The 16,840-nt window shown below is 42.6% G+C and overlaps 1 protein-coding gene across 11 annotated transcripts in view; it reads right to left on the bottom strand.

Annotated features, from left to right (window-relative positions):
* LOC118206992 (lysine-specific demethylase 2B-like) overlaps positions 1-16,840 on the bottom strand; it is a 44,842-nt gene that overhangs the window by 19,684 nt on the left and 8,318 nt on the right. For 6 of the 11 annotated variants that reach the window (XM_035380227.1, XM_035380229.1, XM_035380226.1 and 3 more), the window contains exons 3-5: positions 14,893-15,019; positions 13,861-14,252; positions 11,143-11,229 (exon numbers count right to left, since the gene is read on the bottom strand). In XM_035380227.1, the coding sequence (XP_035236118.1) occupies positions 11,143-11,229; positions 13,861-14,252; positions 14,893-14,983 (570 nt within the window). In that variant the 5' untranslated portion in view covers positions 14,984-15,019. Of the gene's footprint in view, positions 1-3,252; positions 3,559-11,142; positions 11,230-13,860; positions 14,253-14,892; positions 15,020-16,840 lie in introns of those variants that run through there. The other 5 variants (XM_035380233.1, XM_035380234.1, XM_035380230.1 and 2 more) reach the window with 4 other exon arrangements.

Below are 16,840 nucleotides of genomic sequence, written 5' to 3'. Positions count from 1 at the left end.
ACATGTTCCACCCCACAAAGATATGTAGATCTGAGTCACAATTAAGGATTAAGTCTAAACAACAATGCCTCTGAAAAAACAAAGCAAAAAAGAATGGTGTTAGCCTTTTTTTTTTTTGTATCTCTCTTGCTTGCACCTCAACCATAAAACATCTTTAAAGTTCACACACAGTTGAGTCTTGTCTGCTGGTGTGTGGGAGTAGCGTTTCACGAACAAAAGCCATCACAGCTGACCAGCATTTAGCAGCTCATCCCACAGCACGATAAGGGCCAGCGTAGCCCCCGCTCCCCGCGCGGCCCGAGGACGCTAGCTGCTGGAAATCGCTGTGCTCTGACTCATTGTTCCAGCATGCTGTGGGAGGGACTTTTGACGGCTCGCCACCCTCCCAGCTCCGTGGAAGGGCCTCACCACAGTACGGTGGAGTGCTGGAGATGTGCTTTACCTGGACCACTGGCTAAACACCGGACCATTCTCACCTAAACCAAAACTAAACTCGTGAAAATTTGCTTTCTTTCCTAGCTGCTCACTTGCCAAAGGTGAAACCAGTAACTTATTATTGATTAACAAGGCTGGAAGTTTTGATGTGTGTAAAACAGGTCTGCCCAACCCTGTTCCTGGAGATCTACCATCCTGTGGGTTTTCATTTCAACCCTCATTTGGCACACCTGATTCTACTAATTAGCAGTTCACGATCTCTAGCTGGTGAATGATTTGTGCTTTGTTACGGCCGGAGTGAGAACCTGCAGGACGGTAGATCTCCAGGAACAGGGCTGGACTACCCAGGTGCAAAAGAACACGTATAAAGTAAGCTCTGTATTGCTTCTTCTAGAGGTCAGATGCAGGGCGGTCAGTGATTCGGGTAAACTGGTGCGCTGTTTACAGCTTCGATGTGTGAACGCCAACGCGCTAAATCCTTCCACTTTCGTCAGGTCATTCAAACTGAAAGTGAATGCAGACCGATTTAGAGTAAACCAAAAAAAGGTGAATAATTATAAAAGAGGTTGCATTGCATTTAACTCTTTGTATTATCTATACATATCTCTGTCCTTTTTTTAAGCAGATCTTCAGAGAAGTATTTCACTCAATAAATCCTATAACCATTTCAACCTGTTACATCTTCATTCCACACAGACAGTACAAAAATAAAACTTAAACTTCAATTTCAAAAGAAATTTTTTTTTCTCCACTTTGAATTCCTCATAGGTATCAACTGCCAGAACAGGTCTACAAAACAAGACCCAGGGGCATAACAAGAGAGAAACCACAAGAGTGAGGAGCCTCTCATTGTTCCTCTGTTTCTGCTCCTACCAGTACCCCTCCCCCACTTCTGCTAAACAAGACGCCTGTGGCCCTCTTAAAGGCACAGTGCAGTGGGCACTCAGAAGAAATATGTTTGGAAAGGGCTTGAAATATGCACGCCCCCCCCCCCCCCCCCCCCCACCACCACCACCACCACCACCAAAAGAAAATTAAAACAATGAGGAAGTGATTCATAAGAAACCTGATGATTCCACCGAAGGATTATGAAACTCCTCACTACGCCGAAAGTAATCTGCCTAACTGAAGAAGCACAGATAAATGCTGACCAGTTGCTTCTGCTCTGCTCACTGGATGTACGACATGGGCTTGGAGGCACTATCCTTTAAAATGCTTCTGTCCCTACATGCATTTCTCCATGTACGGAGGAAGGGGTAGGCAGACAAATCTAAAAATAACAATCATCAGCAATCAACCGCAGTTTAAAAAAATCGCAGTCCACGCTGGCGTGTCACAGTTACTGTCCTGTGTCTTTCTGTGAGGAAGAGCACAAACACCCCGGCACGTCTACAGTCTGGAAGAAACAAAAATCAAAGAATCAAACCCTAATCTCCAAGGCTGTAGGCATTCATGTGACCACATCACTGAGGTGTCCACAGCCACAGAGGTTACTGGGTGTCATGGGTACACAACTAAATAACTGGCCATCCACAAAGTGAGTAACAGAGGGCCACACAGAAGCCGACTGGTGGATTGGGCAGCCGTACACTAAGACCTCATTCTCGCAACGTGTTAAACTGATGTGTAAATGGCCTTACCCAGAGCTCCATATGAATGCCAAACCCTCATGGTTGCTGTAAATGTCCTGCTCCTTAGCTACACAGAATGTGCAAAGTGACCCCATTCTTAGTACAATTAATGGTACAAGGATGCCAAACAGCCCAGGATACAATCAACTGAGCGACTGTTGAGAAACACACTGAATTTGCAAAGACACAACCCCTAAAACTCTACACAAATATCATTCTGTGGGTGCTGGACGCAATTTCGGATGCAAGAGACCACCTAACATGCACAGCCACAGCATCCATTAATGCTCTGCGTTCTCCCAGTGACACATTACAGCAGGACGTGACGTGACAGTCACCTCTCCGGATGGTATAAGGCCTCCACCCCTCCACTGTACCAGACCAAACAAAGTCACAGTGTCAAGGCAGAACAACAAGTCCGGGCCGCTTAGAAATAGCATGTGATGCAAAGGATGCCCACAACAGGGGACGTTCTGATACAATCACATGGTCACCGTACGTCCTGAAGGCAAACCCAACAACAACATTTCACACCGAAGGAAAAAAAAAAGGATGGCAAGTGTACATTACACAATCCTAAAAACATGAGACGCAGCACCGAGATGCAAATGAATGCAGGGGGATCTGAAAGGTCTTTTTGTCTGTTTGCTTATGAAGTCGGCGAGAGAAAATAGAATCTGCTGTTAAACATAACTCTGCTCTTTGCCTGGGGCCAGATCTAAGAGCTGGTGAGAATTCTCCAGGAATCACACTGACCAAGAGACGCGAGAAGCCCTCGCAGCACGGCAGTAAACAGACGCGCAGTGTGGCCGAGGAGGCTGCTATCAAAAACTGCGCTCCTGTCCTTTTTGTCACAGAACAAGCAGCAGCTGCCCAGGGAGGCCTGTGGCAGATTGTGCACTGAATGGCTTCCTCACCGCATTGACAAGCTCTGCTTGCATTGTGCCCCCCGCTCCCTGTACATTCTCACACTCAGTCCTGCCAGTGGAGAGGGAGAAAGAAAGAAAGACAGGGAGGAAAGGGAGAGGGGGGTGGGGAGAGAAAATCCTCTCTCTCTCCCTCGCTCTCTTTCTTACACACATATGCAACACACACATAGTATTTCTCTCCCGTGGTTCTGCTCGCACGTTTCACAAACCCGCGCGGGTCGATACACACACGTTCCAGCGGCGGCGGGTAGCCTAACCTGCTCAGCCTCTGAGTCGTAATCCTCATCGTCGGCGCTCAGTGACATGGCCATGGTTCTATCATCGTTCATCCAACGCAGAACAGACTGACATGGCAGGAGCCTCAGCCTGCTGCTGTTTGCTGGTTGGCCCTCCCCTCCACACGAGAGCAGGCAATCGCACAGGCAGGCACAAGGCAGCGGGCTCATGAATATTCACCAGCGAGGTCAGGAGAATGGGGGCCGGCCCAGCCAATGGAGAGCCAGATGGTGTATGATTACAAGGGCTGGCCACAAAGAGAACCCACCATCAGCTGGGCTTACATGCTTCAGCCCTGTGTGTGTGCGTGTGTGTGTGTGTGAGCATGTAAGAGAGAGAGAGAGAGAGGAACGAGAGAGAGCGAGAAAGAGAGAGGAGGGGGCTGGATGTAGGGACGTGTGGAAGACATCACCGAATTAGGCTGTTCAAGAATCCAATGAAAAAAACAAGCGATTCTAAAAATAGCGCATCGCAATTTCAGTTGTTTGCTTTTTTTTACCTCCTTTATTAAAAATGCTGCTCTGAGAGCCACTGTACAGGTCTACCAGTTTCCTGCTTACTGTGACAGGATATCATCTGTTGGTCAGGATTTGATTGCTATGCCTTCGATGCTTTGCAGCTATGCCATGCCTTTGTTTCTCCTGCTAGCAGGAAATGAAAAAGTACTCCCAGCACAGTTAAACTGAAGCACTAACTGCAAGCTCAGATTTACATAACAATGGCCAAATATGTCACACCTAGAGACCACTCTGCAGGCAATATCACTCTGCAGTATTTAATCGAACCCCAGCCGTAAATACTCCAGTTATAGAGCACTGCATTGGTAACTTCCACGGAGAAACAAATTACACAAAAATCTTGTTGAGGACTTTCTACACAGAGGGGAAAAAAACAGGTCAGCACATCCTGATTTGATTCACCGTCTCTAGGGGGGACAGAAAATGCTTCAAAATGCCCCCCTCCCCCGAGTCACATGAGTCAGTGCTCAGAACAGCAAGCTGAATCTTTGAAACAAACAGAAGAGAATCCATTTTAGTATTTAAATGGACGTGTAAAAATATTCTGAGATTCAGTTGTTTAATAAGCCTACACTTATATAACATAGATGTGGCATTGAAAGCTGAACCCAAACTTAGTATTAAAATGTAAAAATAATTGTATGTAACATAAATATATATTCAATAACTAAGAGCCAATAGCCCCGAGCAACATACGATGTAGGAGAACACAAGTGCGTTCACCTGATTTGTATGAGTGATAGTACCAGAACTTACTGTACCCAGACCAAGCAGTACACACAGCCACAGAAAGGATTCACCCCCCTTTTTCACATTTTGTTTCACCACCATAATAAAAAAAACTATAACCTTATCCAGCCTTTTGCTTACAAACAAATTCATCTTGAAGTTCCACAGGCTATTCCTTGATCTTCTTGACAGCATGACATATCTCACAAAGGAGAGATTCATTCTGCTGTCATGTAATTGAATACAGGTGGCCCCAAAATACACACAGATGAGCCATGTTACCTGGCCGAGTTTAGGTTGATAATAAAAAAGGGTGAATACTTTCAATTAAGTCATTTTTTATTTTAGTTTTTATTACAGATATAATTCTGAAGATATCTAAATACTTCATTCATTGATTTGAATTTTTATTTAATTTTACAACACAGCAATATGAGAAATGATAAATGAGTAAAGTACATAATGTGCAAAATGATAAAGGTGAAAACCTTCAGGTGAAAGGTGAACAGGTGAAAACCTTCTGACAATACTGTAGGTAACACCACTAAGGCACTACTGTAATCTAACTGTGATAAGCAAGAACCAAAATACAGATCCTGAATACATTCAGACTACATCTATAACAAGCCCTAAAACCTAAAACCATTTAAAAATAAAATAACCTGATCCAGTACAAAAGGAGTAAGGGTTAGGGGGTTGGGAAGAGAGGAGAAACAAGGTTCAGACAAAGAGGGGAGCCTTCAGTCTGCACCTGAAGAAGGGCAATGATACTGCACCACTGCAGGAAGTTCTTTCCATCACTGGGGGGACAGTGCAGACAGGCATTATGACCGAGAAGAGCGGCTAGGGAGGGAGGGGATAGCCAGAGATGTGGCCGGATGCAGGATTTAAATATTGATTAGAGGAATGGTGGAGCCATTTCATTAACTGCCACACAGGCTGGTACTGAGGTTTTAGCTGACTGTGTAACGTCTGCATTCTTAGTAATGACCTCTAAATATCCTTCGATCAGGATGGGCAGGATAATTTATTTAATTTTTTAATTTTGTTTTAAGACAAAGGCACTCCAAAATAAACAGTCAAAGGGCATAACATAATCATGTGCTGTACAGTGCTGTGGCCACTCTAAGTATTTGTTTACTCTTGACCTTTACTCTTGCTCCAAACTATAAAAACACTTAATCATATCTTTAGAGAAATTAGTAGTTAATTTGTCACAGCTGAGTACGCATAGACTGAAAGAGTAGCGCAGAGCATAAATCTGTAATGGTCTCAATACTAACGTCTCAATGCAAACTGATCAGAACATTGTGATCATTCCTCACCACAACAACTATAACAGGGCCTTCAGCACCCTTTATAACTGTGATTAATGTCTGCTTGCACCCATGCACAATGTTGCTGTTGGACTTCCATTCCCTTCTGTCAAGTTGTTGCTACCTAAATTTCTGCCACAGGCCCACTGCTGTGGCTCAAATTAGCCTCGGAATTGATATTTTATTACTAACCACTGTGTTAACCTTTCTGCTCCCATATACTATTTATAATAAAGCTAAACCCAAAAAGAAAATTGAATTTCATTCCATTTTAAAAATACAAATTTTCATATTTGATATTGCATGGGTACGCTCCTTGTTTAAAGAAGTGACACATCACCAGAGCCAGTTTGGAGAGCCCAAGGGCCATTTGCATAGCAGTGACAACATAAATATTTCTTCATATTCTACCGGAGACAGACAAAAATCCATTATTGCCTTCCCACTGCTGGATTTTCCCAGGCTGCAGTGAATGGCTTTTGCATGCCCGTGGGCACAAGAGAAAGAAATCCATTATGGGAGGCTGCAGTTTCCGCTAGTCTCACAGAAACTTGCAGAGATAATCACGTTGCCTTCCATTTAGGTGAAATAACTCTGACAGCTGTAAATATATGTATACAGTTCCAATTGCACTGCAATAAGCATTAAGGGCAACACATTAAAAAATAGAATATGTACAAAGTCTGCTTTAGATCTGTAGTCATCATGCAATCATCATCTATTGGTACTGGAGAACCTCATGTCATTGAACCCCCAAATTATGGAGATATTGGGTACTAAACCAGTGACACAGAGGCATAAACCATAGAAAAGTGACTCCACATTTTTGTGTTCCTCCACCCTTTTCCCCAGAATAATTATTCTGTTTTGCCTGAAGATTGAACTGCCTGCCAACAGCGGATCTGTAGTCATATTACCCATTCATCATCTCATGTCAGTCACCTCACGACTGAAGCAGTAAAATTTGACCCTTGCACACTGGGAAATAATTGTTAATTTTGTCATTTAAAACAGCATTTTGCCCAACCTTGGACTTCAGATAGAAAGGACTTCATCAGGTAGGAGCACAAACTTGTCCACTTAGTATTTTCGAGAGACAACTTCAACAAATAGCCTAACTGTTATCAAACACATGCATCAATCACTTTTAAAATGATTCCTGTAAGCTTAGATCCAACTCCCCCTGCTCCAATAAATCAAGGAATCCAGCCTTACTACAAGCAAAAGCTTTGCATTAGAGTGAACCAAGGAAAACAAAATACAGAAAAAAGCCAATTTTTTCTCCCAACATCTCTAAGATAACGTAAAGACAAGAACGACATAGAAGCATATTAGTTTAGTATATTAATGAGTGGTTTGTGCTTGGTGACAACTGCATCTCAGCATTATTGGTACCTTCCCATTAGCCTCAGTGGTCAGGCTGACAGATTGAGCAGCAGTTCTCTAATCTTTAATATACAATAACATTTTCCTCTCATAATAAATTCTTTATTTCACACTTTGTTTTTCATCAGCTTATTTTCAATTATTACAATTCTGTATGAACATATGTAATGTGACCTTGATTTCCATTGGTATCAGCTAATTGGCACAACAATGTGAACAATAGCTACAAAATATGGAATATGCTTGCTTAGAGCCAAATGCTGGTCATCTTTAGCCCTACTCCATGTCATATTACCAGGCTAGTAACCAACTCCCCTCATGTTGTAGTTACAAATCAGGGATCTACAATATGCACAAAGGCAATGCACAACAGTCAAATATTCATAAGTTCGTTTGTAGATTAACTGACAAAGGGTGCTGTTTATACATATCTTAGATAAGCCCGGCATTCTGGATATGTTTTTTCATGCACATTTCCTGGTTGCAGTAGCCAAAAAACTTGCACTGTAACACAGTGCTGCAATTAACATTTTAGCAAAGTGCATCATCACAAATCGGTCCTGTGAAATGTTTCAGATGTCGGCTTTTAAATCGCTGGCATTTCTGTTGCCTATTACCGATCATATGATACAGAGAAAAATGGGCTGGGCTATTTCAAACCTGAAACAAATGTTGCAATTGTTCACCTGTTCCTATCAGATATTGTTCCGAGGGCAATTACCACTGTTCTATTCCACAATATAACAGTATAACTATATAGTATAGTATACTATAGTATAGTATAGTATACTGTCATTAAATCACTGGAATTTGTGAATTCACTAATTCTGATTAGGATTCAAGAATATTTTGTATTACATTCATATGTGAGACATTTGACATTTGACAAAATGAGGGGTTATGAAGCAAAACAGTTCTCTCTACTAACCAACAGAAACTAGAAAAAGTAGCACAGACGATACAGAGAGATTGTGGCCATTTCCAAATGGTTTGTGAAACTATAAAACACTACATATTGTATTATGAATTAATACAAAAATATTTTGGCAGACATGACAGTTGGCAGATATGACAGCTTGACAGCAATGTCAATACCTTAACCTTTAGCAGAGCGTGGCATCATGGTTACGGAACTGGGCCAGCAACTCCAGGGCTGTGGGTGTGAATTCCAGGTGGGGCCCGGCCGTTGTGCCCTTGAGCAATTGCTTACAATTGCTTCAGTAAATATGCAGCTGTATAAATAGACAGTGTATACAAAGAATATAAGGTGCATGAGCTGCGAAAATGCCTCAAACGTTTGTAGTGTGGCAACTGTAAGATAAAATATATTAAATGTTAGGATAAAATATTACATGGCATACTGATATATTTTAATGTGTCCACTTATCAGTATACGCAGCGAATCAGCACTGACACTGACACTGCAACTTTTATAAAGAATTTGATGAAATCTGTAGGCGTGTCACAGCCATGTGTCAAATAAAAAGGAGCAGAGCTTTCAATGTTTTCGTAGCAGTTTGTGTAGTCATCTGGCAGTCTTATTTTGCATCCATTTATCACTTCAGACTGTTAAAAATAAACATCCACACATGCTCAGTTTAGATAAAAGCTTATCCCCAAATTTCTTCTTAGGATGGGGGGAACTGAGGTCCTTTCCTCCAGAGGCATTTATCCTCCGGATTAATTTACATGAAGGTCATTCTGTGACAGTTCTGTGCAGTTGGCAAGTAAAGCTGATTTATTTTGTAACCTCCATAACAAATCAAACTGTCTTTTCACAAATTCCTGCAGGTTTATGAGAAGGAAAACGGTAGAAAAAAGTGGCCAGGTCACTTAGCCTGAATACGAGAATCTTAGGCAAATAGATATATAGCATGTATTTTGTGACATGTGAAACGTACAGTACATGGCTATACGTCAATTTGTCCATGCTGTGAACGTGCGATTGTTCATAAAGCATTGCATTCAATTATGTAGTCAACACAGAAAAGGAAAAATCAGACAAAGAAAAAATTGCTAAAAATGCCAAGGGGTTTACACTAGCACATACCAGTGCAAACCTGAGGGCTCCACTTGGCCTTGTCATGAGAATTTAGCTCTACAAAAAAAGCTAATTTTCTCGAAAACCTCAGACCAGGCACAATCGCTTCATTGAGATGCGATCAGTGCGTGCGGCAAAATTCCACGGCTGCAGACAAATTATATCTCAGCAGCCAGGGACAAAATCTCTGCCCCCCCTGTCAGGAACATGTAGGACCTATTTATACCCAACCTTTTCTTCCATCATGGCCTTTTTGTTCCCAGTGTGATAATTTGCTCCCCTTAATGTTCGGGTTACATCACCGAACCGCATGGATTCTCATGCAGACACAGCGGTGGCAGGCTGCCAGCATTAACTGAAACATTAAAAGCAGGACGTGGCTGCTGTCACCTGAGGAAGGTGGCGTCGCGCTTTCGGTTTACCAGCACGCTGTAGGCGGCACGTGGAACGCCAGGATCAGGAACAGCTCTGGCACAGCCATTGCTGCCACATGCATTTCTAAACACGCGTTCTAATTGAGCCAGCAGCAGCAGCATTAAGTGTCTAAGAATCTGAATCACTCCACTACACCATAAGAGCCACGATTCTCCTCGCACATCTTTATTTAGAACGCGGATTCGCACTCATTTCCATATTTCTGAAGTGACACATTACGGTGACATTCTATGATGTTGCTCATTGCCAGCCCTGAATTTATGCAGCGTTGTTTTCACCTCTGCAGACATTTGCACATCCAAACATGAACGCAGGACCGCAGATGAGCAATATGAATATCTCACCATGCAAAGGAGGAACTATTCATAGCATTATATTTAATCTCATAAATGAATTGCGAGACACGGTGAGGAATACCACAATGATGCATATGCCATTTGCAAGGCAGTGAAATGCCCAGGCAAATGCACCCACATTTTTTTGCTGTTCTGCATTAGATATTCCGAGTCTGTTAGTGGTACCGCAAAATGAAACTCCGTGTGGCGGCGAGAGAGAGAGAGCACAGCTGCAGCACAGAGAAGGGTCTGGAGCCAGGGATTTGACAAGGCTGCAGAATTGAAATGATTTATCTTTTTCTTCTGGCTTCCTTTTCTCTTTTACATTACGCTCTCATTACAAACAGCAGACTTCGAACTCAAATTATGCAAATGGTTTTCACCTGAGCCCCAGGAATGAACTTAGAGGAGAAAGATAAAAGCTGCACTGGCAAACTCCTGCTGTAATTGCAAATTACATTCTATTTCAGACTTTTTTTTAGAGCAGTCTTCTTGTGCTGGTATAACTTTCAATAAGGCAGCACCACAACCAAGATCTAAGAAACTTCTGAAGTCACATCTCTGCACCAACAGAAAAGATTTAATTTCCACCTTCTTTGTGATAATGAAGTTAAGAAAAGCAAAGCAATATATACAAACCCCCCTCCAGAATCCAATAACCTGTTTTGTCTCTAATTCTCAAGATTACCAGCACAGACATGACTGATAAAGAGGCCAACAATTAGTCTCCCTGGAAGCTATGACTGCAAGAACACAAAACAGGGTCCTCTGCTGTGTTCTCTCTAAACCAGTAAAGGGCTCAACCTGGGGCTATTAGGCCAGTCAGTAGGAACCACTGTTGGACTGCAACTGTGACACATTACTTTAAATAGAGCCAACATGGCGCGCAACCAGAGACACAGCATGGAGAGAGGGGTGCAAGGAACAGCTGTGCTGTATTTGCGCCCAGCATTAAGAAATGCAGATCCATGCCAGCGTTGCTTCTCACTGTCCTGTGCATTCATTAATGAATCCAGCCTTACTTCTGAAGTCCATGAGGGTCATATGGGAACAGAAGCACATAACCTTTCTATGAGCAAGACAAGACAATCATCCGCCAAGCGGCCCCTACCTTCACTGGTTTCTTGGGCCAGCACACAACAGGTACTCCGGCAAGGGCTAGCTTAGCCTCATCCTCTCCATGTTCCTTCAAGGCAACCTGCGGAAACACAAACAGCTCAGTAACCACGCAGCAGAACACCAAACTTCCACAGCAAAAGGGAACATGCTGCTGGGAACGTACCGTTCCTGAGGTGGAATTAGCACTCACTAACAGGGCTGAAGGGGTGGGAAGAGTACTGCTGTGTAATACACCCTGTGTTAGCCCTTTCTTACACTCAGCATTCCAAGCAATGCAGTGGTGGGTTACTGCTAGGGGCCACCCGTTTGTCTCCCCTTGTTTTCTCACATGGCACTTCAGCCCTCCACCACCTAGAGGTCGTGATAGCCTCTCTGTCAAACCCCACCTCAAACAATTAACGTATTTGCACCACCTCAATAATCTAAGCTGATAAAGTAATTGCCCTAATTAAACACAGATGATGATTGACAGCGATGTTTACAAGCGACACTCATGTGTTGTAAACGCATTGTTTAACTGCTTTTTCAACTTCCATCCATTCCATGTCCACATTCCTTCCTGGCTTGCCACTTATTAGATCAGCTAACTGCTTTTTAAATAAATGTTCCAATTATAAACTCAGTTGTGCGATTAGCCACTTGACTGTGCCGTTGGAGTGCCTATGGGGACCCCTGGAGGGTAACCATTGAAATGCAAGTTAAAATCCTTGCAGGTCACATGGTGGAGACAAACCGGTGGCCCTAGTTATAGCATAATGAAGGGATCTGGGACTTCCGGGCATCTGTTAGGAATTATCACATCAGTCTAACTGTACAGCAGCCAATGTCACTTTCTCCTCTGTGACGCTGGCTACTGGATAACGATGCACCTGTGCTATCATGGGAACTGATCGCCACAGCCATGCTGTCAATATTGCACGTTTCAAGGCCCAAAAAATGAGTTAAGCTCCTATTGGACTGTCCTGGGGGGCAGCCATTGTGCCCCAATGCCTTTACCACTGTTTTATTCAACATTTATATGGAACTGAGTTAAAAGAATAAGACAGGCTGTGACATCAGGTGAGGACCAACATCCACACATTTTGATTTGTGTGACTCCAGGCTCACTGTTATGCTGCAAAGAGTGCTTAGTATCCGGGTTTAATCTTGAGGGTATTTTATGGTATTTAATTATGTTACTCAGTGAATGCTTGTTTGCTATAAAGGCCTTTTGTTTGTGAATAAGTACACACTGGAAAAATTACTTACACATAATCTTTCACACAAATTATTCCAGGGGAAAAATATAAACACTGAAACAAATGTAAGCAGCTAAAGTCAATACATAAACCGCATGCAGATGTGGTTTTATGATATTAAATTGTAGCCACAATGCCAGAAGATTCAAATGATTTGTTGTATTCTCTGATTTGTAAATTAAAGGCGCAAACAGACCACAATACTGTTGTGCTTACTACAAATAAAACAGCAATACATCATTTCATCAACTTTGATCACATCTGATATATCTCAGATGGCTATATTCTCCATACTATGCTCATTTTTGCATTTTATGATTAGCTAGCACAGCTAGAGCATTTTAGTGCAGAGTCCAATGATATTCTTTCAAAAAGATTTGATCCCAGACATGTTTTTTTACACTCTTGTAAGGGTTTCAGCAAAGACGGTTTCTCTTCATGGTACAAATGAAGAAAACACACTATCATACGGCACTCCAAATAAAACTCTAAATCCACTTTAGCTGTCTGGCTGCTGCAGCCCATAGCCCTGATGAGCAATGTCATCTTTCACAACTAGAGCATGCTTCCTCCTAACATATGTTCCATTTCACTCTCAGCGGAGCAACTGCAAGACACTCATAGCACCATTTTGTGCCATCACAGTCTGCCCACATCTTGTGACAGTTGCACTTTACACCTACAAGCCAATTTGCATGGCTTAAAAGCATCAGATACCCATCCACACTGTGTCATTTCAGGGTACTCCAATGCAAGGAAATGCTTTTAGGTTGCTTCCAATAAAAGCTCTATTTGAAAATGGAACATGAGATATTCTAGGATGCTTGTTAATGGACAAAGCGATGAGGAATGTGTATTCTGCAAACAGATGAATAATTTGCCAATGAGTTTGGAGGGAAGGGGGAGGAGGGTGTAAGCAGACACTGGCTCATTTGTCACAGAGAAACATGTCCTGTGGGATTCCTGTTGCAGTTGTTTGTAATTAAAGTTATGAACACCAGCGGCTGGGATTACTATGCAAGCCATATTGCTCCTGTAGAACTGTAAACTTTGCCCAGGCCCATCAAGTGAATTCCCAGCAAGCCTCCTGCTCCTGGCTGATATGCCGCTGCGCTGTTTACATGCGATTCCATTTATGCGCTAACAGTAACAATGGAATCTGAGCATCAACGGCCTCAGGAATCCAGACCTACTGCACTGCAGTGCCACAGTGCAGTCCTTGGGCTCATTACCTGTGCCAAGCAAGGCCTCTCCTTAACTGCCGGGCATAGGACTCTGTGGAATCCAGCACCCTCGACAAGATTAATGTAGTGTTATACAGACGCGCCGTTGGCAAGATGTTAAGAAGCGGAATAATGATTGCTTTTGAGTGAGAATTGCTCCTTGAGGGGACCTAGCTGGTGAAAAAGGAAGGAAGAAATTGCTGAATGAGTGAGTGAGATAAGGAGAAGCCGAGGGGGCTTAACCCTAACCTTCATGTCCTCCAGCAGGGCTTGGGGGTTTTCCACGCCTTCCGGAATGTTCTTCTTATTTTCCGGGAGGGACTCCAGCTTCTCCACCAGAGCCTTCAGCCCTTTGAGCTCCAGCTCCGTCAGGTGCGCCCACTTTCCCGCGGGCTCTGGCATGGGCGAGCCCGACGGGGTCTTGGGGAAGTCCAGGAGCGGGACAGCGGGGGCGGGGCTGCCGGCGTAGGCCTGCCTGAGGCGGGGTGCCGTGGTGGTGGCCGCAGTACTGGCGGGGGAGCAGGGGACGTCAGGGGAGGCGCGATCCCTCCTCTCGGGCCGCATGCGCCCCTCGCACGGGTCCTCCTCCATGTCCTGTTTCAGGTGAGAGAAGCTCTCTGTATTCAGCTTCCTCTCAGCATCTGGGGAGGTCACATGGGGCATCAGCAAAGAAGCTGGCCTCAAGGATTCTGACAGAAGTCTTGCCCATCAACATATTTTGGGCATTATTACATACAATACAACCAGTATTGGCTTTTTTGGGGGCAAAAATCTTTTTAAGTGTCTCACTGTTCTCACTGTCCAATGTCTAAAGGATCGCAGTGTTTTTTATACTAGTACCAGCATGTGGACAACAGTTATTAAGTCATACAGTTTGAATGCTGAACACAGAAACTTCTAAATTGGGTCACTTCTAATATGTCTATTGCGATAAAAAAAAATTCCACATAAAAATTACATAATGATACAGACTGAAATAATAAGTCCTATAAATACTCCCTATTTTGATTGGGGAAAGATGACATTGTTCTTTTGGGATAAAAAATACAAACCCTATTACAACCAGTTAAAGCAGTTAAAGTAAACAGTGGTCAGATGTGCCATTGAGTTCTTAATGAACCATTGGATTAGTTCCCACTCACATAATTACACCGGAACATTAAACTCAAGAGATGCAAAAGCCCTTGTCTTGTTTATTAACTCTTGAGAACAGCAGCCGAAGCATTACTCCGCACGCTGAAGGGCACCGATGAAACATTTCCATTGTTTGTGTTCGCTTACCAATTAACATCGAGTCCCTCCAGAACTCCTTTCTCTGATGAGAGTGTTTAGTCAAGCAGCACAAGTGTTTCTCCAGGACATACCAGCACATCTCATTTTAGAATGGATCCTCCAATTTGTCAGGAACCTGAAACAAACATTGCTTTTTTAAAACTGTATTCATGTTTGCATAATCGTGGTTGAACGACAGGGTACTGGTGTCTGAAACCTAACAACTAGAATAGTATTATCGAAGTAAACAAGCAGTCCCACACGAATGCCATTTTTAGTTTTAGTGCCCCCGTGCCACTAATAAACCATCTGTGTTCCTCCTGCGCCAGGGCGATTAGAGAGTGAATCTGCGGAGCCCGGGGACGCTGGAGTCAGCAGCTCCGGAGAGTCCTGTACCTTCCAGAAAAATCCAACACATAACTGGTTCAGACGGCTGCTTTCAAAAATAGCTGCTGTGAGTGATAAGCCCATGCAGTCAAAAGATAGACAATGAATAGAATTTAAAATCAACATCCAGACATAAACTTTAACATTTTTAAATGTCAATTATCCGGACAACATTTGAGTCAAAAACAGCTCTGGAGAGGGAGTATCTTCTGCGAATATCCAGCTCATAACGGGAGCTCAGATGCTTTCTTTCAAGAATAATGCTACTTAGTGACAAGCCTGTGTGAAAAACAAATTGACAAGTAATGGCAATTGCAACAAATATCCAGGCAATAATTCCAGTGAAACAACAGCAGACATTAGATGCTTATATTCAGATGGTCCCAACGGGTTTCAGTAATAAAACCTGAATCATACTCATCATGAACTTATTAGCACCAGGACAGATTGCCATGTCAATGCCATGGGGAATATTATTTTCACTCTCACTGTATAAAATACAACGGCATCTTGCAGTAAGGTCACATTACTCAGGGGAACCACATCAACTCTTAATTATGTTTTTTTTTTTTCATTGCTGGCCACAGCTCTTAAAAATAGATCCCACCACCATGAACCTTCTGAAAAACAGAATTTATTGAAGAGCTGGCATTTTGGAAGAGAAAGTCTTACGTGGAGAAGATCGAATCATGGCTTTCGTGCATCTCTATGAATACAAATGGCAAAAATCTCTCTGTTACTGGAACAGCAACAGTATCTTTAGATACAGAAAATAGGTTTTTACTTTTGCCTGAATATCAGGCTATTTCTTTCCCACCTTGTTAGCGCTATTTTATTGACATTTTTCTTTATAATCCTGCCCCACGACTGTACCTTCAAGGCTGACTGCTATGCTCTGTCATACATTAGTAGGCAAAGACCAGGCTGTTCAGTTACTGAGGTTGCAATACCCGTGTGGCTTCCAGAAATGAATGCAATATTTATAATTAGACTCGACTGCTCTTCTAACCAAAAGTGTCATGATGTGTTGTCAGCATTTATTTGCTGTTAAACAGCCTCTACTTTTTTTATTTTTTGCCAACAAGACATTTTCAGGACATTACTAGTTTAGAGTATGCAGTCTGTGGAAGAGCAAAATATTTCAGCAAAATATTTCATTTTCAGGGAAAATCTAGCAGTTACAATGACAGTTTAGAAGAATGTCTTGCTTACTCTTTAAGCAAGTCAAAGCAAGAGTGTTCAGATTTTTTATTTGCATCTTTTCACCTGTTCAATAAAATAATATGCAAATCATTGTTCAGAGATTTCAATGTGCATGTACTATGCTGTAGCTATATTACAAGTATCGATCGCAGATTGTTTAAAACCATGTTTAATGGGAAGGGTGTACAAGTTAACAGTTTCCCCAAGAGACTCCACATTTCATAGTTTTTTTCTCTGCCACTAAAATGAAAGCTCAATATGAAATATGAGTCACTGTCTTAAATAATATTGTTTACAGATGTAAAACTGGCAAACCCTCTTCTGAGAACTTCTGACTATATGCTAGATTGAGTCACAATAATTTGAA

Source organism: Anguilla anguilla, chromosome 10, assembly GCF_013347855.1.
Source record: "Anguilla anguilla isolate fAngAng1 chromosome 10, fAngAng1.pri, whole genome shotgun sequence".
Classification (NCBI taxonomy): domain Eukaryota; kingdom Metazoa; phylum Chordata; class Actinopteri; order Anguilliformes; family Anguillidae; genus Anguilla; species Anguilla anguilla.
Note: the sequence above shows the minus strand (reverse complement) of the source record. Positions and strands in the feature narration are given on the sequence as shown.